This window comes from Melopsittacus undulatus, chromosome 2 (genome assembly GCF_012275295.1).
Source record: "Melopsittacus undulatus isolate bMelUnd1 chromosome 2, bMelUnd1.mat.Z, whole genome shotgun sequence".
Classification (NCBI taxonomy): domain Eukaryota; kingdom Metazoa; phylum Chordata; class Aves; order Psittaciformes; family Psittaculidae; genus Melopsittacus; species Melopsittacus undulatus.
In genome coordinates, this window is record NC_047528.1 from 67,633,226 (window position 1) to 67,659,865 (window position 26,640).

The 26,640-nt window shown below is 38.8% G+C and overlaps 2 protein-coding genes across 2 annotated transcripts in view; one reads left to right on the plus strand and one right to left on the minus strand.

Annotated features, from left to right (window-relative positions):
• CYFIP1 (cytoplasmic FMR1 interacting protein 1) overlaps positions 1 to 26,640 on the minus strand; it is a 78,904-nt gene that overhangs the window by 20,488 nt on the left and 31,776 nt on the right. The window contains exons 16-23 of the mRNA XM_034071142.1: positions 24,627 to 24,780; positions 23,243 to 23,399; positions 22,650 to 22,746; positions 22,226 to 22,302; positions 22,023 to 22,131; positions 21,332 to 21,451; positions 18,021 to 18,220; positions 10,694 to 10,781 (exon numbers count right to left, since the gene is read on the minus strand). Of these exons, the coding sequence (XP_033927033.1) occupies positions 10,694 to 10,781; positions 18,021 to 18,220; positions 21,332 to 21,451; positions 22,023 to 22,131; positions 22,226 to 22,302; positions 22,650 to 22,746; positions 23,243 to 23,399; positions 24,627 to 24,780 (1,002 nt within the window). The remainder of the gene's footprint in view (positions 1 to 10,693; positions 10,782 to 18,020; positions 18,221 to 21,331; positions 21,452 to 22,022; positions 22,132 to 22,225; positions 22,303 to 22,649; positions 22,747 to 23,242; positions 23,400 to 24,626; positions 24,781 to 26,640) is intronic.
• On the plus strand, positions 3,786 to 4,457 carry LOC101873968 (fibronectin type III domain-containing protein 9-like). The gene has a single exon (XM_031051193.2). The coding sequence runs from the start codon at positions 3,786 to 3,788 to the stop codon at positions 4,455 to 4,457; it is 672 nt and encodes a 223-aa protein (XP_030907053.2).

Sequence of the window (26,640 nt, forward strand, 5' to 3'; positions counted from 1 at the left end):
ACACAGGTAACTAATGAGGGCACTAAAGATGATGGAGCCAACTCTGCTCATTGATGCCCAGTGACAGGGCAAGGGGGGCAATGGGCACAAACATGAAATTCCACATAAACAGCAGAAAAAAACTTCACTATTGTGAGGGTGGTCGAACAGAAAGGCTGTGGAACCTCTCTGTCTTCAGAGATGTCTGAAACCTGACCAGACATGTCTGTGAGCAGTCTTCTGCAGGTTCCCTCTGCCCTAGAGGGACCCCAAACCTCAGCCATCTGCTAGTCCAGGAAGTTCTGTTCTAAGGACTGCAGGCTTGTGTTGATTTGCGAAGGAGGGCTGTTTCCAAATATTCAACCATCTTTTTTGTGAGCGCAAACTAAAATAGGCACTTGGCTAGTTATTAGACACCTAACACACGACACAGTCCTGCTATTAGATTGGAGCTGGCTAAACTCCAAACATACCCTACCGGGTGGGCAGCATAAAGTTCTATCCCTCCAGTACGTGTGTGTTTCCATAGATCTCTGCATGCAGAAAAGGGGTCTGGGGCACTGATAGGGTACAGAACTGGTAAAACCTTAAAAAAATACATGCAGATGAATATCCCAATACACTAAGCATTTATATATATGTATATTATTTATTATATATATATTAATATATATACACTAATATATTAGTATATATACACTAAGCAAGTATACAATTATCCCCAAAAGGTGAGATTTAATCTTTTACTTTTGATGTTTCCAATCATTTAGGTCTCCACAATAAATATGTATGACCTACCTGTTTCAACTATAGTGCAAGGGGAATTTTACTTCAGTAGGTTAAAGCATTTTACTGCCATGAGGTTAAGGGGAGGGAACTCCACGCAGCAGAAATTCGTCATAGAAAAGCAAGCCCTGAAAATATTATTTCAGTATTTAAAAACTCACTAATACCTAAAAATAAGCCAGCCAATCTAAAACTACAGCTTTTGTTAATGTAACCCTCATGGGGTCGTACCTAAAATGGACCACCTGTTAAGACTGGATTAGCACAGCTTTATAAATTGTGACAAGGGATTTATAAAACACCATCGCACGCCATCACCACTCCCCCCCCCCCCCCAATCCACAAAAGCAGAAAAAGCTTAGGGAAGAAGTCACTAGCAAAGGGGTGGGGGTGGAGAGAGAGGGAAGGAAAGAGGGAGTTCATTATTTTGTAAGCTACGCTTGCTCCCTCCCCTACTTAAATTTAAGGAGGAAAAAAAAAAAGGAGAGTTGCTAGTTGCTGATGTCATCAAAGTGCTAACATTAATCACTCACAGCATCACTGGTACACGCACGAGAGGGATATAACAGGGATGTTCAGGCAGTACACTCTCCAAGGGGAGGCAAGGAAGAGAGTGGGGAAAAGACATTTTTTCTCCTGTACATTCTTTGAAAAGCAAGGCAACAGCGTCTTTAGACAAGATGTTCTCTTGCATGAATTTAAGTGGAAGAGACAAAGAATCCATGCCACCAGCAGCATCAGAGAAAAAAACTGAAAGCACCAAGCAATGAGAATTTAAGTCCAGAGAATCTAAGGGGAAGAATAAGCAAACTGGCAAGCAGAGATCAGGCAGGAAATAACTCATGTGAAAAGGGAGGCAGAAAACTTAGCGTTTATGTCATTTTCACAGCAGCGTCACCATATGAAAATTCTGTTCTGAAATTTCGGTCAGGAAGTGGCGGTAAGTACTGACTTTATAATATATCAGCCATCAAATGGGTTTTCCAAACATTTACATGTCAGTAATTATGTGTCTTTAATAACTGTTGTTTTGTAGCAATAGAAATGTATTATTGTTATAAAAAATCCAGCCATTCTACTTAGAAAATGCCATGAGGATAAACTATTGTTTGTAGGCTGTATTAGGAAGTGTTCTATAAAAAGCAAATTACAATTTTAAGTAACTAGGATCTACTGGCTAAAGAGGAGACAACTGAGCAAGTAAAAGCTCTGATCGTACTAATGTGTCCCATTTTAATATCTGGAAAAACTGGGTAGATGCAAAAATGTGTCTAATAAGTTTATTTGATAGCAAACTCAGTTCCTTTATATTGTTGCTGTATCAAAAAGGGTACACTTACCACACAATTAGAACGGCAGCATCTACCCAGATCAGTCATACCTAAGGTTTCACATTGTATTGAAAATAAACACATCTTTTTCTTCCCACTTCCCAGTAAATATAATCCAAATGCCTCAAGGAACAATTTTCATACAATCACAGAGTTCTTACAATTAATATAACTATCAACATCCCACTAAAATAATATATATATTTGCCAGTCTCCTATCTAGAACAAAATACAATAAAAGTATTAGAGAATGTTTTCAGAATATATTACAAGCAAATCTGACAAGGTGTCTTTATCAGGAGAATTTTCAATAGTCAATTGTTATTTAACCGGGAGATTAAACATTTTAAACCTAAACATAAAAAAAAAATAATTTCATTTTTATGATGAAGTCAGAAACAATGAAATGCAGTGTTAATGACATGGGCATTTATCTTCATTAAAAAAGTAAGAAACCTTCACGGTGGAAAATACATCAGTGTCACTAGAAACTGGCTATTAAAGTAAGAGAATCAGACTAAATTGCTGAGGGAGGTTCTTCTTTAGAAGTTATCCACAACAACAGTAAAAGCAAAAAAACCCTGCCAAACAAATGAAAACACCCACTGGCTGTTATGATATATTCCTTAATAGATGTGTTTGGAAAATTGCAGTAGATGTTTTCTTTTTACTATTTACAGTGGTAACAAACTGAGAATCTCAAAATACTGGCAGTTTTTCTGATTTTATCATGAGGAGTATAGTTCAGGACAGACAGACTATGGAATTACATACAATCACTTGAACAGAAAAGAGTCTCAGTCATTCTTTTAAAAACCCACTATTCATCCAAAAGATACGCTATAGTGAAAACTGTTTTTCATCAACTAAGCTCAACTTTCTTCAAAGAGGATGACTAGCATGAAGACTAAATGTTGTAATACTGATGCTATCATATCACAGCCACTGCTCTGTCAGTGGGTACAGATGTGCTAACTCACAGGCAAAAACCAGAATATTGGTGAATAAGAAACTAATGCAAATAATACTAGAGACAAAACAATATGCGGTGATGTTTCCACATTTTGTTTTGTTTTCCAATTGATTGAGACTGGCAAAAATGAAGACTTGTGGATGGTAGAGGAATTTATCCCTCAATATCCATTCCTGCCACCCCTCTCTTGCCACTTAACATTAGAAAATTCACTGCTCACAAAAGCAAGCTTTGAGATAATGTATAACACCTAGTTCGTAGAATAAAATGCAAGATACTCAGACTAGAGGGAAAAACAACTGCTGCATTTATTTTTGAGTCAGCTGAAAAAAAGCCCAACTGAAAAGAAGTGGCTTCCCAATTGCAAATTCTGCCAAACATACTGTGTCTCATGGAGACAAGATACAACCAGTCACCTGCATAGGCAGCAGCTCTGGTTGAATTTCTGTAAGCATATGTTTATCCTTTCACTTGGGAAGGAAATGCACCGTTTTAAATACTCCAAACTCTATGAACTTCCAGCTGTCACTTTTACATAGCAGTACCAAGAGCAGTTTCCTTATAAACTCCTTCCCTCAATTACAGAGCACTACAATTACAATCAACACAACATCCCCAGTGCTGCAGCTTCTACATTACCTCCCTAAAACGAACATCTTCGCTTCCCACAGCGAGACCAGCATCAGGAGAGAAGAAAACACCTGAGAAACATCCTGATGGGAATAATCGTCCAAAACATCACAGGAAACACGGCAATGGTAATTTGGCCAAAAATGGCCAGCTGTGCCGATAGCTTTTACAGCATCATGTACCACCCTAACTGGAACAGCATGCTATCCAGTTACTCGAGAAAGAACTTTCAGAAGGAAGAGAGGGTGCCCACCAGTCGTTCTTCCTTCGTTGTTGAAAACCTAACTCCACTAACAACATACATCGTGTGCGTGACCTGCCAGTCTGCAAACCCCTCCAGTGACCAGTGCAGAGTTTTTAACACACTGGAACGAGACCCAGCATCTGCTAGCAACACCAAGAAAGAGCTGGCACTGGGCATCTGGCTCACCAGCAGCATTCTGCTCCTCATCATTGCCGCAGTCCTCCTGTATGGCTGCCTGCACCTCGTGTGCCGCAGGAGACGTGAGCACTTGCAAGGGCAGAATGGGACCTCCAAGCAAGACCACGGGAAAGTGTGGACCAAAAGCGCAGCATACGCCTTGGAGGAGCTCGGCAGGCAGAGCCAACTGATGCAGGACACTGAGGAAAAGCATCCAGGTGCTATCCAGCTAGCCACAATCATAGAGAATCCTTCAGTGTGCAAGGAGCCTGCCATGCCGACTTCCAAAAGCCAGGAACAAGTGCCAATGACTGGACAGTGCTCTGCTATAAATTAGAAACCTTTTGTCAGGGAGGAGATTTTTACTACATGTGATATCCCAACTGCTTCAAACTCATCATGTGCATTGTCAGCATTCACAACGGGCAGCTCCAGCTGCTCACTGCAGTACTCCTGGCTGTACCTCTGGTGTCACATCTATTTCCAACAGTCTACATACAGCCAGGTCCTGAGAGGTAGAGATTCAGATGCCCAAGAAGTGAGGACTTCAGCCACACTCCATTATTTAAAAATGAAGCATGTAGCAAGTAACTGATTTACATTTCAAGGGTTTGGGGGTTTTTTTTGGCTGCTTTCTTTAGTCTAAAACTGCAAATAAACATGAAAATTAATCACAAGTGACCAAGAGACTTTTTTGGTTTTCACTAGCATAAACAAAACTGAGTAGGAGTTTTCAGATGGCAATCCAGACTGCTATGCTACAGGTAACTGGAATGTACAATCCAAGTGCAGTGGATTTCCAGAGTGAATTCTACTCCCACAATACTGACTGCTTCTCAAACTACACACTACAAACTACTACACTCAGACAATGCACTTTGCTGACCATGGTATTCCCCATAGCTCCCATGTGAATGAGGTCAGTCTCAGGATGTAAGCTAAACTCACTCGGATTTCTGTCTGAAAATTCGCTTCGGCCTAAAAACATGAAAGATAACAACCCTGTAAGGATACTTCCAATTAAACTAAGGTAATATCCTGTGTTACCGTATTTTGCACAATTCTGCACCCATCATGAGCTACCTTCTGCTTCACAGGCAAGCGACTCCCTATAGAGGAAATGGAGTTCAGAGAACTGAAATCCTGGCCTTTCCTTCCCTCTTTCCCTTTCAGTTTTAATGATAAAAATAATTCACCAGCTGCAAATTTCTGTCCAATCATGTAGTACGTTGTGTAATGAAGGTAGCAAGGGAGCAAAAACTTGCCAAAACACATTTTATTATTATAACAAGAAAATCTGATGTTCATCTCACTCTCCCTTGAGCTTCATGGCAAAGTGCCAAGAAAGGCCTTTTGAACAGAAATCTGTTCACCCTCACAACATGACAAGTCTTACCTGGCTTACATGTATAAGTCGCCCTGCTTTAAACCTCTTAAGTGCATTTGTGTTGCATAAAACCATAATAAATCTTAAGTATTGCTGTATAGCATGGTAGTCTACAAAACAAAGGTACACTATGACTGCAGGCATTATAAACTGCTATTGACACAAACATATGCATAAAGTCAGCTCTTACTGACACAGCCTGGTTGTACCAGTGAAAGCTGCAGAACTGCTGGCTGGGCAGCTGCCATCCTTTCCCACTGCACCCTGGAAGCCAAGGGGTTGTATGGTTTTGGCAGGAGAGCACCCACCAAATATTTCATACCAAGCAGTGGGTCTTTTCAGCTACTGTATTTTGACAGTATTTCCCACAACTTGTGAAAGACATCAAGTCTCATATTGCTAGGAAGACACGAGCTGGCATAAGTTTGATGTATTTTCATACCTATCCTAGTAGGAAAGAAGCAGAGACACAGAATCCCGTGCTGAATGGGGGCGAGTATTAGTTTTAGAAAACACTTCAAAAGGCATCTTCATTGTGTTAAGTTAGCAATAACGTGTTCTCCACAGCCTATACCCTGTTTCCTCCAGCTGACACACTTTTGTCTTACACCTCAGTCTTAAATAAACTGCGCAGATGACAACAGTTTACTGCTGTGCCATATGAAGGTGTTTTATGAAACAGACACTGAAGAACACTTCAGAGCATGAAGCCAACACTACAGGTTTACTGCCAGAGGGGCGGCAGACAGAAAAAAATGCTTTAAAATGATCTTGTAATCAAATTAACGGTTAACACTTCTCTCATCAAAGAGAGAAAAGATGATTTTAGTGTTATAGGGATGGAGCCAAGAGACACATATTCTCAACTCTGCCAACATCTCAAGTCCTTGAAATCCTGTTTACTTCTCTGCATTTCTCTTTGTTTAGATGGGTTTTAAGGCAGTCTAATACGTATATTTACATGCATTTATATAACACTTGTATATACCATACTGAGAACAAGGAGCAGTTCAGTCTTAAAGCAGTTCTGAGGCAATTTACCTAACAAATTTTGTTATTTATACACAAAAATGTATATATCAGATTGAGAAGGCAAGGAGCTACCCTGGAGGTGCCTCAGGAATGGGGTTTACTTCATCTAAATATAAACCATTTCACCTATGGAGTTTACTGTGCATTTCTTAGATAAACATTTATAACGCCTCACGAGCAATGGACCCTCTTGCACCCACTGCAAATGAGCAATGCATAAGGAGTGTCATCTGACTTCTGCACTGGTTTTGATGAATTCATGCCATCACACACTCAAAGCTACATGATTCTTTGTCTCTTGCTCAGAAAGTTTTATTACAAATTCATTCAGATTCATTCTGGCAACTCTGTGTTTCAGCAGTTTACTGTCCAATCTTAATAGTGATCTAGTAAGGGGCAAACATTCCAAGTGATTACTAAAACCATAACAAGATGCAACATAGTGCAAACTGATGTTAATTTGTGCATCAGCAGTAGATAAAAACCATTATATTCACACTGAGAAGTATTTTCCAAAGGGGTCTTTGTTCACTAAACAAACGAGTTAGCATCCACAAAATGCAGAAGATAAACAAACATGAAAATCCTTGGAAAACATTGTACAAGCCAGAAAGGAAGCTCTTAAATTCTGGTCTACACAGCCTCTATAAAACCAGGTGCTTTATTAACACGCAAAGTTAGTTTCAAATCCCCAGATGAGATTCTTTCTTACATTATTATTTTATGCATCCAGCCCATGTTACCAAATTTCAATCTGCTAACATTAATTTCATTAATCCTATACACAAATCACCTGAGTAAAGGTATTTTAATGATCATGCCCAACGAGCTTTTAAAATACTCCAACCCACTTAAAAGGCTGATGAGCTTTTGCAGGTCAGCTCCTTCTTGACAGCTCTGCTCCCAAGTCAGCCAGGAGAAGTGAGTTGTATCTATGGGTTTCTGTTTTGCTAATTGGATGAAGATACTACTCAGAAAACTCTAGATGCAACAGAGAATGTGGACATAACTGTATATGCCAAGCATATACCATATATAGACCAGTTACTTTGATCCTTTTAGAAATATCTGCGAATATGTGAACACTTTGAAATAAAAACTAAAAATTTCTTTATTTTCTCTCAAGCGAGCACATTACCTCTGCAAAGCTTCTGCACGTAAGGTATTTAGCCATTACAGTCCAATATATGCATGTTTCAGTGTACATACGCACAACTACACTGCTTTTTTCTTGACCTAAATAAACATCATATACTGTAAAAAAAACCCAACCCAAAACAACCACACCCCCCCCCAAAAAAAAAAAACAACAAAGAAGCACACAAAAAAAAACCCAAACAATACTAATCAACAAAGTCCAATGAGGAAAATAAAAAGTTATATTCCTTGGATATATGATCAATACAAAGGACTAACCTGGATATCTTGAGTAGTTCAAGAAAACTCAAAAATACAGTAAAATTAAAAATACATAGCTACTCCATATTGTAGTATTATCCAGGCAGAAGGCAGTTCAACAATATAGAGTTACAGAATCATAGAATCACAGAACAGTTAGGGTAAGAAAGGACCTTAAGATCATCTAGTGCCAACCCACCTGCCAGGAGCATGAACACCTCCCACTAAACCACGTCACCCAAGGCTCTGTCCAACCTGGCCTTGAACACCACCAGGGATGGAGCATTCACAACCTCCCTGGGCAACCCATTCCAGTGCCTCACCACCCTAACAGTAAAGAATTTCTTCCTTATATCCAATCTAAACTTCCCCTGTTTAAGTTTCAACCTGTTACCCCTTGTCCTATCACTACAGTCCCTAATGAATAGTCCCTCACCAGCATCCCTGTAGGCCCCCTTCAGATACTGGAAGGCTGCTATGAGGTCTCCACACAGCCTTCTCTTCTCCAGGCTGAACAGCCCCAACTTTCTCAGCCTGTCTTCACACGGGAGGTGCTCCAGTCCCCTGATCATCCTTGTGGCCCTCCTCTGGACTTGTTCTAACAGTTCCGTTAAAGGACCAAAATGAGGATGTGACAAGACTGGCTATATAGTACACAGAAAAATATCATACAGTTATATCACACACTCGAATGTGTAGCCTCTATCACATAAGAATTACTATTACTTGCTATATACAATAGAAATACCCTCCTAAAATTCCATTCAGAAATCCTCAATTCCAGAACATTTTAGATTCAAAAATAAAAGTATACTTTTGTAAAAATTTAAAACTACAGAAAGACAGGAATAATTGCTAGTATAGATATCTAGTTAAGAAATTTGCTCCAGAAATGAATCTCGGAGCCCTCTTGATTGCTTCTGCTCATACAGAAAAACCATCAGATTTCTGAGTATACCTCAGAATAAAGATTACTAAACTCATTTTAATAATGTAACCTGACTGACAATTGGGTTCCCCAGGTAATCCTCTTTCACTCACCCCACTGTATCATCACTTAGATAAATTAAGTTAGCTATCTCTGCTAAATTCAGTGGGTTTTTGCTCTTTACAGTGCATCTGGTGAATTCCTAAAATAGTAAGGAACACTGTAACTCCAATGTAAGAAAATCCCACTTCCCTATAATTTACTGTTCCCTGTTGGAAGATAATTGTAGAAAACACTATTCACACTACCAGACAATCAGCTGTTACGTTCCACATTAAAGATGTGGATCTTTTTCCACCTTCCACCATTTTAAAAGCACAAAAGTTCAGATACATCAGATACATTAGGATTGAAATTTGTCACTTCTGAGCTATCTCTTCAGCTCTCAAAAACTAGCTTGCTGGGCAAATCACTTTGCAGAGATTGCACAGTATAACTAGGATATGATGTGCAGAATGTAACAGTAACACAAGGACTAATTATGCTCATGTTTAAGTAGAAGCTAGATAATGAAAGCAGTTAGATGAGAAAACAACACAGTACACACATAAATTACAAAGATAATTGAGTATATAATTATAAAATGCTTTTTTAAATGCTTTTTTTTTAGTCAACAACCCTCTAATTTGATCCTTATGCTTTTATTAATCTTTCCCATACTTTTATTTTGCCAGAGTGATACTCAAGAAAACAATGCAAAATTAAGAGTGACACCTTTTTAAATATTCCCAAATGATTGGCTGAAGATACCACTGCTGGTTTTTACTGCTGTTGGAAGAAGATCAATATTTCTGACCGGACAGTAAAAATGCAGATCTATGTGCTATGCCTTTAGCTGTCATTAAGATTCAGGTAATAATTCTGAAGCATAAAAAAATAAATCTGCAGTGATCAATGAGAATAAATCTATCCCTCCAACATACAACACCGCACACATGAGCATATCATTGGTCCTGTGAACACAGGCTAACTTTCCTCCTTTGGGTAACTCTATGAAAGCCCACAACTGCTCTCTTGGGCCATGTACTCTCTCTCAACTTGTCACCCACATAAGCTTCTTTCCAACCTCAGCACTGGACATTGCCTTAAGGCATAGAGTATGTGACTGCATGTCATGCATACTTCCACTGAAATCTTGCATAAACATTCCAGGCACTCCTAATCTACAAAGCAAGAAAGATGATACTAACAGAGGCGATGAGATGGCCAGAAGGCCAAGGTCATCACAACAGCTTTGAGGTTCTCGGGCTGAAGATGCCAAAAAAACATTACTTTTCCTTTTTTTAAAAAAAAAATATTTAATAATTTAAGCAGTTTGATATCTGCTAGCTTAAGATGGTCAGAATCTGTAATTCCTTCTAAGTCAGATAACATCTGAGGCAGTTTTCCGTATATTTTCCCTTTTCTGCTGCCATCACATTTTCTTCACTGTAACAAGGGAGCAGCTGCACTCAAGATGGGCTCTTGCTCTCACTTCACCAGATGACTAATTAATTAATCTGTTCTTTGAGTCTGCTTTGCCACTATAAGCAACCATGCAATGCAAGGTGGTTGAAAGACTTATTTTTAGCTATGTCAGATAAGACTAACCATCAGACTAATCACTTGCACTTTGGCTGAAACATATGGTGAGTTCCACAGCAAAGTCTAAAAAAAGCATGTATGTTGAAATTAAAATATAAATCTATTTGAGTCCATTTTAAATAACTTTCCATAAGAAATCTTTAAACATTAGCAAACTGTAAATACAAAGGGAATTAAATCCAACCTTTGATCCATAGAGATACTGCGGCTGTGCATTAGGCTGCTTATCTCTCTGAAACTCCTGAGAAAATGGTAGCACGGTCCGAACAAATCTGTAAAAACAAAGTAAAGAATTCATTAATTATACTTGGGTTAGTAGTTACCCTGTATAATATTGCTTTTATTTACATACAAAATCAAAGCCAGATCAGTAGCCTTTCAGCCTAAGCTGAAACTGGGGAAGCACATGTTCTACATTACCCAAAACCCTAGACACAAATCATAAAGCAGTTCTCCATCACTTACTGGGACCTTGTTCTTCCAGCAGTGTGCAGGGTGCCAAAATATTTCTCACTTCTACTCTAGCCCAGCCCAGCAAAAAAGAGAAGCAACTAACAAGGTAGCAATAGCATCTCTCAGAGAGTAAAGAAAGTTCCTTCCAAGCTTTTGCTTCCAAAATTAAGTCATTAGGAATAAAGTACACCTTCAAAGAAGAACATGGAATTTCTATTTAATGTTTTGGAGCTTTCCTCTCCTCCTCATCCCCTTCCCCAAGAAACTACAGCAGGAGAAATACTTTAGGTTGGTAACTTTTTAAAAATTCAGAAAGAAGGGTACAATCCTTGTAGTAAAATTAACACTTCAGAAGTTTGATTATATTTTAGTGTGAGCATGTACAAATACAAATCATGGTTAACTTTACCATTCTATCTCCAGAGGATGACAAGAAAACTACAAAAATATGAAGTACTGCAAAAGAAAAGATCAAATAGCCTAGTCCAAGATGAGGGCCCCAGGGTCTGAAGAGCAGTGCTTTGGCAGAACGCTCTGGGCATAAGTCCTCTCAAGAACAAGCCGCACAGGCTGACTCCCCTGGTGTTGCCTGTCAACTGTGCAATCAATGTGTGTTTTCCAGCACTAGTTTTAGTGGAGAAAGAAGTTAACATCTACTACAATTCCAATTCTGCTTAGATTTGCTAAACAGGAAAACTATCAATGCATGTGTTTATGGGCTGGATGGCTATTTGTGTTTTAACTTGGTAAAAAAGATTTCATGGTAAGTGGTGAAAGCTGTATATACATAGGGAAGAGGAAAACCAGCTATTTAAGAAGTGTACACCAAATGTCCCTATCAGGTCAGGCTCTTCTGAGTGATACCGGAGTAAAATAAATGCGTCTGGGAAAAGGTTTCAGAGAAGGAAGCTTGCAGTACATTATAATATCATAAGATACAGTTATACCTTGACCTATTTTTGTTTAAAATGTATTTGAATTTAATCAGCAAATTAAATTATTAATATTTTTTTCTAAGAAGAACACAAATTCCATTTTTAGTACATCCATTTTCTAGCTGAAAACAGAACTAGCCATGGTAATAAAAATTGTTTCACTCAAGCATGTATAAATTGCACTATGTTGTTTACAATTATTTCAACAGTGTTTTATTTCTGAATAATCTGAACGATTCTTGTGAGAATCTATAATCTTAGGACAAGATTTTCTGTATTTTTTTAACCTGCTGAAATATAGGTATACCTACAGTTTCAGATACTTGGCTCATATATATTTTAGCCCTGACTTTCCAATAGTACTTGTACTTGCTGAAGTCTAGAAAGTGCTTGCTTTTAGAGCTTTAAGGAAAAAAAGATAATTTATGCATATTATTTTTAATACTATATATATAATTCAAATCCTCTGACACACTTCCACAGTTTCCAAGCTTTCCCCATTCTCTCTCACTTACACAGCAAGCGAACATTTCCTCTTGAGATTACTTAAATCTGCTTTCTGCACAGAGACTTCATTAATGAGTTTGAGAGATGCTGTAAACCTTTGACGGAATTCAGACTAATCTGCAACATATGACAGTCCCAAAGATTACTCTATTTCCCTTTCTTTCTTTCCAAATCCTTTCTTTTTTTTTTTAACTGACATCAATTCTCAAACCCTAAGATAACCTCTAAAATGAAAGAGATCAAGAGATAACCATGTCATTTGAGATAAAGCTGGGTTTCAGCGTGCAGATGCACTGGGCAGGAGCTGATCTGTTATCACTAAATTAAAACCCTTACAAGGAAAAGAATGCTTCAGAATACAAATGTGGGTGTATCCCATGACTTTGGAAGCTGTAATTATAATTCATAGTCTTTCCAAAAAGGTATTACAAATATATTTAAATTACAATGTCATTAGTGGCCGGGAGCAAACGAGTCAGACTACATGTCAATTGAGAAGAAATCACAGCCTGAGAAATCAAATACTGGAGACATACTTCTGAGACACAGTCCCCAGGTTCCACTAGCTCCGTACAAGCACAAGTAATTTCTGTGTGTTCTCCAGTGCTCCTCTACATTATAGGGGTTCCTCCATCTCTAATGTTTCAGAGTAGAAGCAAAACAGTCTTAAAGCTGTCTTACAGACCTGAAGCAAGCATCTGTTTTATACTTTCTTGGGTGAAAGATGCTGAGAGAGGAGGTTAGGAAAAGGAAGTAGGAGTAAGAGATACTGTCACTTGTTATCTTATGAAGGAGCTATGGCTAAGACAGAGGATACAACAGGCTAATGAGAGTGCATTGTTCTAGGAGATATGTCTAATACAAATATATAATTCAGATAAATATTAGAGAATTCTTCTCTCAAAGCTAAGGGCTATACAGAAATCTTTACAGTTCAGCATCATCTGCTATTCTTCAAAGTTTTGCAGTGTGTGTGATTTCTTTTTGACATCGTGTTGTCTGGCTTCCTCTTGCTCCTCCTCCAAGAAATAGAAACATCTCTTTGAAGGACTGAAGCTCTTTGAATATAAATGATAAAGCTAGGCAGACTTTCACTTTCCCTCGGATGGAAACCTGCTGGATGCAGGTTTTGGCATGCTCCAAGATAATCGGTGCTTTTTCATTTTTAATCAGTGTTGATGATCTCACAGCAATTTATCCATTTTAATCAATGCAGGTTGTAAGCAGTCAAAGTAGATTAAACAGACGAAAAGCTTGCTGGCTTACCAGAGCTTTGCAGCTGTGATTGCTAAAGGACAACGTGTGCCCCGAAGTATTTTAGGGATCTAATAATTTTCTATTAGTGTTTCTGATACCTACCAAGGAGTTCACGGTGAGCACTTTACAAACAAACCTAAATGATTCTATGATTCTAATTACCACAATCTGTTTAATAAAATAAGGAGAAATCTGAAAGGGACCACTTCAGTCAATGAGCCTGCTGATTGCTACTGCAGCCACCAGAACAGAAAGACAATCTCATTCATAAACTTGCTGAGCTTCATCTCAGATGTAAAAAGATATCACAATCCTCCCTCCTGGCTCATACAGAAGTATGAGAAGTATGTCCTCCTTCTGCACTTCCTTGTCTAGTTAGTATGCACAATTTTAACTTCCAGCCATCTCAAATTAGTTTGTTACGTCTACCAGATCTAAAGGTAGCCTTACACCTCCTCTCTTAGTGAATGCTAGAACTCACCCTTCTTGAACAACAGAGAGAACAGGAAGCTACAAAACGAAGTGTGAGGAAACAAGCAGAAAACAGCACAAAAGAGTAACAGATACCTGCCACTGCATTGCTATCACCTTTCCTTTTGGCAGAAAGGCCTTTTTGTTTGGCAGTGTTTTTTGGGGGTATTTTTTTTAGGTGGGGGAAGGTGGTTGACTACAGTCACTCCTAACTTTGCATGAGCCTATATCCCTAGACCATTTGGCAATTTGCAGCAAAAACTAGGTAGCTTTCACTGACAGGGCTGCTTTCCAGGTTTGCTCCAGGAGTGTCTGAAAGGGCTGCAAATATTTCTGAACCGTGACTCTCAGAGTACATGCAAGACAAGAAGACACAGCTGTTCTCTTGTGAAAACTAGTCTCAGAAGCACTATGAGAGAGACAGAGAGCTTGCAAAGAAAGGGAGAGACACAGGCAGGCAGGAAGACTGAAAAATAAAAAGCTGGTGGTTTTGTTCATTCCATGACAAATCTGTATCCTCAGAAGACATATGTCATACTGCATTCGGAAGAGTGCTATACATGTGAATTTTTAGCAAAGAATACAGATTGGGATAATGTGTTGAGAGGAGATGCCAATGACACCAAGCTGTGTGATGCGGCTGACATGCTGGAGGGAAGTGACGCCATCCAGAGGGACCTTGATAGGCCCTTGAGAGGTGGGTGAGTGCAAACCTCATGAAGTTCAACAAGGTAAACTGCAAGGCCCTGCCCTTGGGTTGGGGCAATCCCAAGCACAGATACAGGCTGGGCAGAGAATTGTACTGAAAGCAGCCCTGAGGAGAAGGACTTGGGGGTGTTGGTTGATGAAAAGCTCAACATGACCCACCAGTATGTGCTTGCAGTTCAGAAAGTCAACCATATCCTGGGCTGCATCAAAAGGACCATGGCCAGAGGAGAGCCATGTAGATGATCAGAGGGCTGGAGCACCTCATTTTCTTTACTAATTCTAAACTGGTCTTCTCCTTCCATAATAGCATGCACTGTGTTGAGGACTAACAGGAGCAAGCAGGAGACAACCTAGACATTTATTTGGGTTGAGGAATTTCTATGCTTTCTTGACACAAATGTTAAAAGCTTTCTGGAAACAGCAGTCAGACTTAACTCCACCTCATAGAATCACAGAACTGCTGGGATTGGAAGAGACTTTAAGCTCATCCAGTTCCAGCCCCCTGCTATGGGTAGGGCCACCTTTCACTAGACCAGGTTGCTCCAAGCCCCATCCAACCGGGCCTTGAACACTGCCAGCGATGAGGCAGTCACAGCTTCTCTGGGCAACCTGTGCCAGTTCCTCACCATCCTCATAGTGAAGAACTTCTTCCTTATATCTAGTCTAAATCTATCCTCTTTCAGTTTAAAGCCATTCCCCCTTGTCCTGTCGCTAATTGCTCCTTAAAAAAGCAAGCAGTCATGAAACTCAAAACCTCATACAGCTTTAAAAAAAAGGACTGGACAAAACAATGGGGAGGAAAAAAAAACCTGCAAAGCGCCAGAAATGCACTAACCATCCCACTAATTTTGTTCTGTTGAATGTTCAGGAAACACCTGATCATTGCTAGAGGTCAGTATGTCTTCTGGGAAGAAAAAATCACCACAACTCTTGTTTTCATACTTGGCCTTTACACGGCTGCTGCCAGTGTTAGAACACTGGACTAGAGGGTGCTTTGACCTCACCTGCAGTTCTTATGCTCATACCTGTTCTCTCTCTTTTGTGATTGACAACAGGTGGATAAAAAGCACCCTTGGATTTCACTGCTAATGCCCATCTGCAGACATCCCCTCACTCATCTCTCCATTTGATCTCCACAAACTGTTGCACCCAAGTCTGGACCCAGCTGTGCAGTTTCACAGCACTAATGAGAGTGAATTTCAGAAAACGGACAACTGCAATTACTAAATTGCTAAATCTTTTAATACCAGCATCACTTTTTAATCTCAATGCATTATCAGATATAAAAAAGTACTCCTAAGTCCCAAATAACCAAACATGCAATCTGTTTCAACACTTCTGCATAAATAACCTTAGCCTTTGAACCAAACCTGCAGGGTTCCTAAACACTTGAACTCTTCCATAAATATTTGAAATTACCATGTTCAAGGTTGGGAAAAGAGTCAAAAAGGACTGGATACAAGTTAATCTGACCAAAACACTAACTTCAAAGGAAGCATCCTTACACCTAGGCTGTGGTCAAATTAATAAAGGACAAGACACAGGTATTCCATGAGTCCTGGGAGCAATACCTCCAACCCTTTACCACCAAGTAACCTGTCTGCTTTTCATCATGCTTATTTCTCTTTCTTCCAGTCTTTCATTGTTACTTTTCTTCCTTCGGTTACATGTAGCTTTCATGCAAGACATTACCTATCAACAGTCAGGAATTAAACTAGCAGCTCTCACACAGCTCCTCACTATGTACATGCAAACAGCAATAGACATAATGAATGTGCTTAAGAACTATAAAAGGACTAGAAACTCCCTGTTCCCTTTCCCTTCTCAATGGGCACTGTATAGCATGTACAATACACATTAATTCCACACTGCTGTTTTTGACTGAAACCAAAGCAATTCTGTGATGAAACTGGATACATGGCATGCATACTGCCTAAGATCAGGCTCCCTTTACTGTCTCTTTAGTTAATTATCCTGAAATAATTACCAAATAAACTTGAGGAACAGCCTAATTCCATTTGTGTGTATAATTTTTAAGCATTCAAACAACAGTCCTACAGGATCCTGCTGGTGTCCTTTGGAGTTCTGTGCTTTCTTACCAAGCACAGTGGCCTGCAGTATGTCATTCCTTATAGCCAGTATGAGCACAGACTGAACTGTTATAGGAGATATTGAATGTCCTCCATTAAGGTTGACAGGTAAAGGATCAGCATTTCATTAATATTTTTTTCTAATATTATGTTTATATGGCTCTTGGTGCATCACACTGAATATCCCAGTGTTGCTCTCCAGATATATCAAGTGCACAGCAGCTTCCTCAGAAATACATTCAACTTTCCTGTGCAATCAGATTCATGTAACAGAAGTTTCTTGGATAAAACTTAACCACAAAAAAGACTCCCCCCCCCTTTTTTTTTTTCCTATGCAGACAGAATCTTGGATCTAAAATATAACATAACCATCATGGAACATGTCAGACAGGGGAAGCTCTCCAAGGAGACAGTGAAAGATGAGAACAGGCTTCCTTCTCTTCCTACAGCTCAATATTCAGTATCACTTTACTGTCACTTCACAGTGCTTTAACCAAAACTTGACTAAAGGCTAAAAGCAACACAAATCCTAAAAACAGCACAGAAGCAGGAAGCCCAGAAATGCAAAGTCTCAAGCACTGCGCTTTCCATTCATTCAAACTTCAGATCCCACCTGCCTCTTTCTACTTCTATTACTCACTCTCCTTAAAGGCTTCAACTGTAGTTGCAGTGAGCACTGAACTCTTCCCTTCTCCAGCAGACAATCATTTCCTTCACATTAATGCAGAATCAAGAATATAAATTTATTTCCATTGTCTCACAGTTGTGGATCCTGTTTACCAAATACCTTCCTAGTGCGCACTTTGCAGTATTTTTGGACACATTTGATTTTTCAGCAGCAAAGCTAACTCATTAAAATGCCACAATTTAGAAGCTGTGGTTACATTTGACTTCTTTTGTGGACAAATAACAGGCTTTCATACATTTGACAGTACTCAGTAAAATGACTCATGCAGCTTTATTTCAAGTATAGCATTAGGGGCAGAAAATATACTAAATGAAAGAAGATAGACTTGTTAGCATCTGCTAGGAAAGAAGATGCAGGAGGGTGGTAAAGGAACTGCTGCAGACAAAAGGCTGCCATGCTAACCTGTTAGTGGATCCATTGTAGCAGTAGTTTGGAAGGAAATCATAATTGAGTTCCCAAAAGACATGAAGAGTGATTCTTCCATAAGGGGCTGACACATTGTGATTGGCTTCTCTGAACATGGCATCAAAGCTGTCCAAGGTCATATATCTGCTCAGAAGCTTGTGAGTCATTTTGTTTATCTCTATCAAACCATCCAGCTCCTACAAGAAAATGAGATTAAAGAGAGTCAGCAGTGCATTTAATAAAGTGTAGAAAACCTATAAAGTACATAAATAACCTTGACTAAATAGAAGATTAGAAATAAGTCAAAATAAAAACTGACTCTCCCCTCAGTCTCTCACTTTGATAAAAGCTGGAAAGAAGCAATGCTCTTGGGATAATTTCATAACTATCTCCCACCAAACCCCTCTGAGACCTTAAGCGTATTCACTGTAATTGGTCCACACTGCAGATGGATGTCAAACACAGATCTGTGCCAACTCCAGTTCCTCTGAGCAGAAGATAGAACTCTGACATTCAAAATAGGGTCAGACATAGGCCAAGAAGTATCTTCTGCATTTCCTACTTTACAAAACATCACAACATCATTTCTGCAGCTGGTTAACTAACTTTTATAGTACTGGTAGAAATAACACCACATTGACCATTTATCAATCTCATGGTTTACTCTAGTGAAGAATGTACTAAGATGCAATGAAAGACCAGACCAGATATTTGCAAATGTTGTGAAGGTATCCACAAAATCACTAGCTGCAGACCACACAACTATGTATAAGCCCTGCTTTTCATAATGTTTCTCTTCTTGACAAGAAACTCCTAGTACGGTTTCTGGCATTTAAAATTTTAAATAAAAATAAAATTAATAAACTAAAATAAGTCCATCTCTGACATCAGACACTGAAAACAGCAAACACAAAAAAAATCCAAAAAACTCCAAGCAATGCTTTCAAAGATTGTTGTGCAATGGCTTAGTGAAGGAATGCCTAGTGGCTCAGTTTAGCTGTGCATCAAACTACTGGCCATCTTCCTGTACACTGCTGCCAGATTTAACTGCTCCATGTTTCAAAGGATTTTCAAATCTGTAAAAAACAGTTACTTTAAGGAGAAAAAAAAAGAACCATTATGATTGTTTTTACAGTATTCAATCTGAAGGAAAAAAAATAGTTCAGTCTTTTAGCTACCTTTATTTAACTTATTTAGCTTGAAAATAGCAGAAATTACTGATTAGTTAAGCTCCTACCATCAGTTTCTCACTCAGGAAATTAAACAGATTTCAGCAAAATTATTTTGCATTAGAAAAAAAGGAGGGGAAAATATAAAAGAAGACCAATGGAAGAACAAGCCCTTAGCTCTGTCACTTTCTAACACAAGAAAGCGTGAGAAACTGTGAACCAAGAAACACATCACCAACGATTTTGTTCACCTAGCTACTAAGAAAAGCTTGCACACAACAAAGAAAGACTGCATTTCAGTAATTCAAGGGTTATAACACCAGGCACTGGAAAGTTAAGAGTCTCAGTATTTGATTTATCTTCAGTAAAGATTGAAATTAGAATCATAGAATACTTAGGGTTGGAGAGGACCTTAAGATCAAGTTCCAAGCCCCCTGCCATGGGAAGGGACATCTCACACTAAACCATGTCACCCAAGGCTCTGTCCAACCTGGCCTTGAACACCTTTTAACTAAATCAATTAAACTAAATCAAGGTAGCTAACTGCATGACAAAAATCTCACTCTTAAAGAACATAAAACAGAAAGACAAATGCTAAACTTTCCTGCATAACTTTAGTTTTCATTCCAGCAGATCAGAATGTGTCTGACATTTTTCTCGTTGACTGCATATGTACTTGTCTGAAAATAATTATTTTTTTTAACATTTTAATCAGTAAACTAAACCAAAAAGACACCTCAATATCGCACAGATGCTCTTCTTCCACAGGTGCAAGCCAGATCTTGTTCTTCCGCAAAAACCCTACTTTTGTCAAGCTACAAAACCAAGCTGTCTCCTTGGTACATAAACTCATTTTGATTCTACCAAGCACAAGGCTGTTTTTGTTTTGGCCTCCAATTTATCTATGAGCATGGACAGAAGTGGGCATTTACAAAGATTTAAATCACAAGAGTGCTCATTATCCTTGTTTCCTCATGGCTCCTACTATAGAATGGTGTAATAATCCCCCTATACTCAGGGCTGGTGAGGCTGCAGCTCAAATCCTGTGTTCAGTTATTGGTCCCTCACTACAAGAGAGACATTGAGGTGCTGGAGCTGGTCCAGAGAAGGGCAACAGAGCTGGTGAAGGGCCTAGAGCATAAGTCTTCTGAGGAGCTGCTAAGGGAACTGGGGTTGTTTAGTCTGAAGAAGAGAAGGCTCAAGGGGGGACCTTATCACTCTGTACAACTACCTGAAAGGAGGATGGAGAGCGAAGGTGGCTGATCTCTTCTCCCAAGTAACAAGCAACACAACAAGAGGCAATGGCCTCAAGCTGTGCCAGGAGATTTCGACTGGATACTAGGAAAAAAAAAATTCTCCACTGAAACGGTGGTCAGACACAGGAACAGGCTGCACAGGGCAGTGATGGAATCACTGTCCCTGGAAGGTACCGTGTAGATGAGTACCTTAGTGACATGGTTTAGTGGTGGACTTGGCAGTGCTGGGGTAAAGGTTGGACTTGATGATCTTAAGGGTCCTTTCCAACCTGACTGATTCTGTGATTCTATGCCTTCTTTACAGTTGATTTTACACCTCACTCCCAAGGCCCTTGGTTGCAGCAGGTTCTGGTTTTGTTTAGTTTCTTTTTCTGGGCAAGGAAAGAACAAGATTCTCATTCTCAACAGAACTGGGACTTGCACAACCCCATGTATGGAAGCATATTTCAGAGTACTGCACCAAGTCAGGCCAAAGCACTGTTTGAATGGAGATGCAGATTAATGCATGAGGAGAGAAAAAGTCATAGCACATCAGAATTAATGAAGTCCATAATATACTACAATGGCAACAGAGAGTTTTCCAGTATAATTTATAATGTAGCTGGAGGTGACTAAAAGAATGTGTTCTACAAGACTAAGCTGTTCCCCTAGTAAGAGATTTTGTCAATTTAGACTTAGTAAACCAGACAAGATAGCCAGAGAATTTTTTTTTGCTTCTGACATTATAAAACAAATATAAATTTATAATAGGGAATAAAAAAAGGCTAGATGCCTATCATTCTCAATGCAATAAATAAAAATTAGAATTAAACCAAAACAAAACTAGCACCTAGATTCCAAATGCAGAGTCAGTGCTCTGGCAAAACTGCAACACAACACTCACCACAATGGAAGTCAAATCCTCACTTTCAAATCGTCCAATTGCTAATTCCATTGACCTGTACATGGCTGCTGAAATTCGCTGTGTGATCAGTCGGTTCAGGTCTATTGACCTACCAAGAAGCTAAAGAAAAATATGCTATGAAGTTTTGGACTGACTTAAATTATGAGACAAGCTGTGCAAGGACTATGAGACTCTACAGATTAACAGACTCTCACATGGTGAACTTGCATTCCAAACACACAGAAAGAAAGCAGATGGACAAATGTTATAAATTCATGAACAAATGAGGTACTAAAATTTACATCCCAATCTCACAAAAAGAAGCAAAATCACATGTTGCATTTACGTCTAAGTATTTATATCAGCATTTTATGCTTCCATGACATTATGCTGACAACATATTGAAAACTGCTGAAAGACATTACTAGGAAGACAACGCTACCACAGATGACATTTTTATTTGGCTTGTGTTTGCTTAACTGCAACAGACATTGGCATTAAACATGATTTTTTTTTCTTAATTTACTCCTTCATATGACAAAAGCTGGTCTCAAATGTCAGTTACACCACTTGGATGATGGAACATAAAGCACAGAAAGAGTTTTAAATACCTACATAAATCACCTACATCAAATCAACAGCAACTGGAAAATTGCCAAGCAACTCGAATACAGAGTAGGAGTTAACTCACCTGGACATGTCTCTGTTTCAGCAGTGTCTCATAACGGTTGGACTGCAGCAACTGAATGGTTGCTCCCTGATTCTTGCATTCTGAACGTAACCGTTTATCCAGAAGCAGGCTATTAAGATAGTAAGAAAATGCTTAAAGTATATTAGACAGAAAAGCAAAAGCAGAAATCCATAAATAAATGTTCTCATTATTGGAATAGCTACCTGCCAGCCATTGCCTTGTAGTATGCAAATATTTGGTCTGCCAGCTTGTAGACAAATTGGTCAAAACATAGGTTTACCTTGGGGAGGAAAAAGGTGTGTTTAGAGATACCTGAAATTAAAAGAGGGGAGCTTCTCCAAGACCTCCCACTGTTTATCAAACATAATTAAGAAATGTAACACATCCAAACTTCCCAGTAAAAGAGAACGTGACATTTATTTTTCAGCATTAATGTGATGTATTTTGCACAGCTCTACAGGTTTTCTCACAACATATCACCCAACCTGCTACCCATCTTCTGGTGTTTCTTCCCAGTTTGTTTATTATCTCAAGCTGTTCTGATTTTCTTATAATGGCCTTGTCTTTAAGCATCATTTTCACATTCAGGTACAGACCACTTTTCCCCCATAGGTAAGATTATTTTACCTCTGCTTCAATCTCATCATAGAGGAACTGCTTTTTAAATTTAGTAAGAGCATAATGAGCACTGTCATTATAAAGGTCCAAAGAATACAGGACATACCTGAATGAAAAAAAAAAGTTAGAGTTACATGTCTACAGAAATTATGATGGTGCAGTCAGGGTGTTGTAATCCAGTCAATACTGCAGTCTACGTGTGGTTCATTTTTTACTTTAATTATTATTCAAAACTATCACAATTTCTCCTTTAAGAAAGCTTTTGTTGCTTCAAGAAATTTTATAGGTAGTTTGCAGTCTGAAACTTGATTTCTAGCTTTCCATTAAAATGAAACTATGCTTCTACCACTATGCATTAAATTTGATGTCTTTGAGGAGTAAATAAGGAGAACTCACTCAGGGAACAACATATTTGGCTGGTGCAATAATACTTATATGAAAGGTTTTATATTTCAATTATTCACTTCAAAAAGAAAACTTTAAGAATCTCAAAACTGGCAAATACAAGGAAAATGTTATAAATGTTTTGAACACCTTCTCAGTGACTGCTTATTCAAACCAGTCAAAGCAGTAACATTACAAGGAGTGCAAGTAAGTCTTACTCCATCATTGATGCCTCTTTGGTCTCCAAAATATGGTCTGTCAGAATCCAAGGCATGGACATCTCAATGGGAAACTGGATTCTTCTACCCATGGTCAGCTCTAAGAAGAATTCCCTGAACCACAGCTGGGACAGATCACAGCACTGCTGCAGGGTTTCTTTTAGAATAAATAAGGAAGAATTACACTTCCAGAAATAGATCAGGAACAATACAATTGTGATTCTGATAATGCAATGTGAAACAAAAAAAGCAGGTGTGAGTCACTAGAGCTATACATAGGCCAAATACATAAACCAAATTCAAAACGTAAAGCCCATCACTTTTCCACAGAGCTCTGAAATCCTCATTGGCACCCATAGTGGTGCCTTGTTACAGAAAATAGTGTGGAAGTGGACCAGACTACCACTTAGACAGAAAAACTATGAACACCAGTAAAGGAGGATTTCTAGTTCACTTTCTCAGCTGGGGGCTAAGAAAGCTTTACACTGAACTTTGGGAAACAGCAGGCAAAGGAGACAAAATTGTACCAGATCCACCAGTACCACCTGTCCCTCTGGAGGACTGAATCACTCCACATGTTCCTGTTGATTAGATGGGCAGGAAATGACAGACACATGAAGGAGGGATTAAAACAAAAAGTTTCTAAGGACACTGTGAAGGGCATGGAGGTGTGCTTCCACCTCTCCAGAAAACACCCAGCACAAACCTTCTTTTGCAGAAAGCTTGAGAACCAAAATGGGAATGAACTTTTTACTTTAAGATCTGCTGAAGACCTTTTTATAGTGCTGTTCCCCAGTAGCATTATGACTGACATTAAGACACTCCCCCTTCTCTGAGGGTAAAGGAGTCCAGCAGCAAAACAAAAATGAAAGACAACACAGCATGGTGATGACAAAGACTAGATACATTGAATGTCAGTAAGTGAATTCTTTAGGACAGCATGTTTCCGATTACAATTAACTGAATAGTAAGAGTAGTGAAATGACATCAAATTTACCACAACAGAGAATTTGTTTCCTCTGTACTTAAAACAAATAACTAAAAAAATGAAAAAAAAAAAAAAGCAAAACACAAAACCTACTTCCTTTTTAAAATTTCAATGTGTGTAGTCTTATCTGTCCCTTGTATAGAAATACATACATAAAAAAATAGAAAAGGGAGGTAACAATATGAAATTTGACACATTATAAACATATGTATAACAGTCAAAACAAAAAGCCCACCACAATACTGAATATCAGGTCTCAGAAAAAGTTCGGACAGACCAAGGCTTTTGATAAATTAACCCAAGGTAAGTTGACTTAGGCAATCGGAAACATTTTCCAGGTCGTGTTAGAGGTGTTAGGACATGCTAAGCTGGACACCGATCATCTACATATCTTACCACTGAAATTTATCAAATGAGTGTAGAAGAAAGACTCGCGATGGAATTTTTCTATGTCCAATATGGTGGGCCCCTCAAGGCTACTTCTCAAGGTTTTCTTGGAACCACTTTTGTCAGCAATGAGGGACTCTAACATAGTTCTCACCATGTAAAGCTGTATCATTAAAGGAAACAATTATGGTGGAAAGGGGGGGGAAAAAAGGAAAATACACATGGTACATTAGTTGAGCAACACTGAGAATTACTGTCAGTAAGCGACTGCTCCACTTCAAATTGAAAACTGGCACTGTGTGGGTAAAAGCCTTTCAGGCAAGAGGAACAGATGCCACCACTAGCCTACGCACCAGCACAAATGCCTACCCATGGCAAGGGGACCTCCACTGACACTTAGCAGCAGATCATTTGCAGTGGAACAGTTCACATCACCACAAAAAGTAAAAGTAATAAGTAATATCTTACCACCAAAGTTTAAAAGAGGCGGATAGATGTAGGACTGCCTCAGAAACTTGTGTGTCACATGCAATAGCTTTTCCAATCCCAGAGACTTGAGCTGCTTCAACAGCTCAGCAGAGTTTAAGGACTCTGTCATAGTGCGAACCATGTAGAGCTAAAAACCAACAGACAGGGGCAGGCAGGGGAGAGAGAATCCGTTAATAAAAACACACGGGTAAATAAGGAAGGGGAAACAGAAACAGAGGAAATGTGTTAGTTTGTTAAAAATGAAAAGCAGCATAGCAAGCATGCAGAGGAGGACATACAGATAGGCTTTTTCATTCAGAATAATCACTGCAATGAGGTGCTCCCTCAAGCAAAAGGAAAAGTCCCCATTTATTTCAGAGGATGCTCAGAGAGCCATTAGCTTCTCAAATGATTTTGCAAAGATTTCCAAGTATTACCAACCAATTCATATACAGCAACTTTAGAAGGCCATGAAACTGAGAAAAATCTATCTAAAAATCAATCCACTACACCTCCCTTCCTCCTGTCAGCTGAGACAGACAAGTGTGCCAGCCCAAGAGCAGAAAAAGCAGACAGAACCAGGTACTCTAAGCAGCCAGTTGCAGCCAGTGAACAGAGCCTTTAAACATACCAAGCACAGGAGAAGCATACTGGTAGTGATACTTTTTTTTTTCCCAGAGAATTGGAAAGTAAATAATTTTTTTCCAATTCCCAAAACAAAATCTTCATTAAACACATCTTACCACAATTTAAGCAACTTTTTATTACCGAAGACTATTATCCATAAATGTTCTCTTCCCCATGGATTTATAGGTATTAGAAGATTGTCTTTACAAACCACAGCTGCCTTCAATTTTTCACCTAAAGTGCTCTGTACCTGATCTTCCCAGATGAGTTATGAATACCAGACCATACATTCTCCAAACAAATCCACAAAGAAAATAAAAAAGAGAATTATATGGAGGTAACAAGAACAGGCATCTAGGTATGGGATTTCAATGACTACCACAGAAAACACATCTGAAATACCTCATTTTAGTGGCAGCAGCAGATTAAATCGATTTTAGGGTGCAATTTTATCATTTATTACTGAACAGTAAGAGGGATCTTGTCAGAAGTCAAACAGTCTCCCATATTTTACAGACAATACTTATATTTTAAATGTATTTTAAAACTACACTGACATCTACTGCAATAATGGGATTTAACAAAAAAACCTATCAGCCATACCAGAGATGGAAGTCAGTCAAGAATTAATTCAAATAATTCAAAACCATTACTTATTAAAAAAAACCATTATGAGCTCAACAAGAAAATGCTTCTTCACTGGAAGTCAAATTAAAGAGACTGAACACTTGGAAAAATGATGCATCAGAGTGACAGCAACCCAGACAAAGGATATAGGTTAAGTATACGTAATTTTGTAAATACAAATCTAATCAGAGTTGATTTATAGCATTAAAAATAATAATAATTCATTTTTTAAATAGTTCAGGCCAGAGAGAAAACATCTCACGCAATAATTGTTGACAGATATCACAACCATCAGACAGGA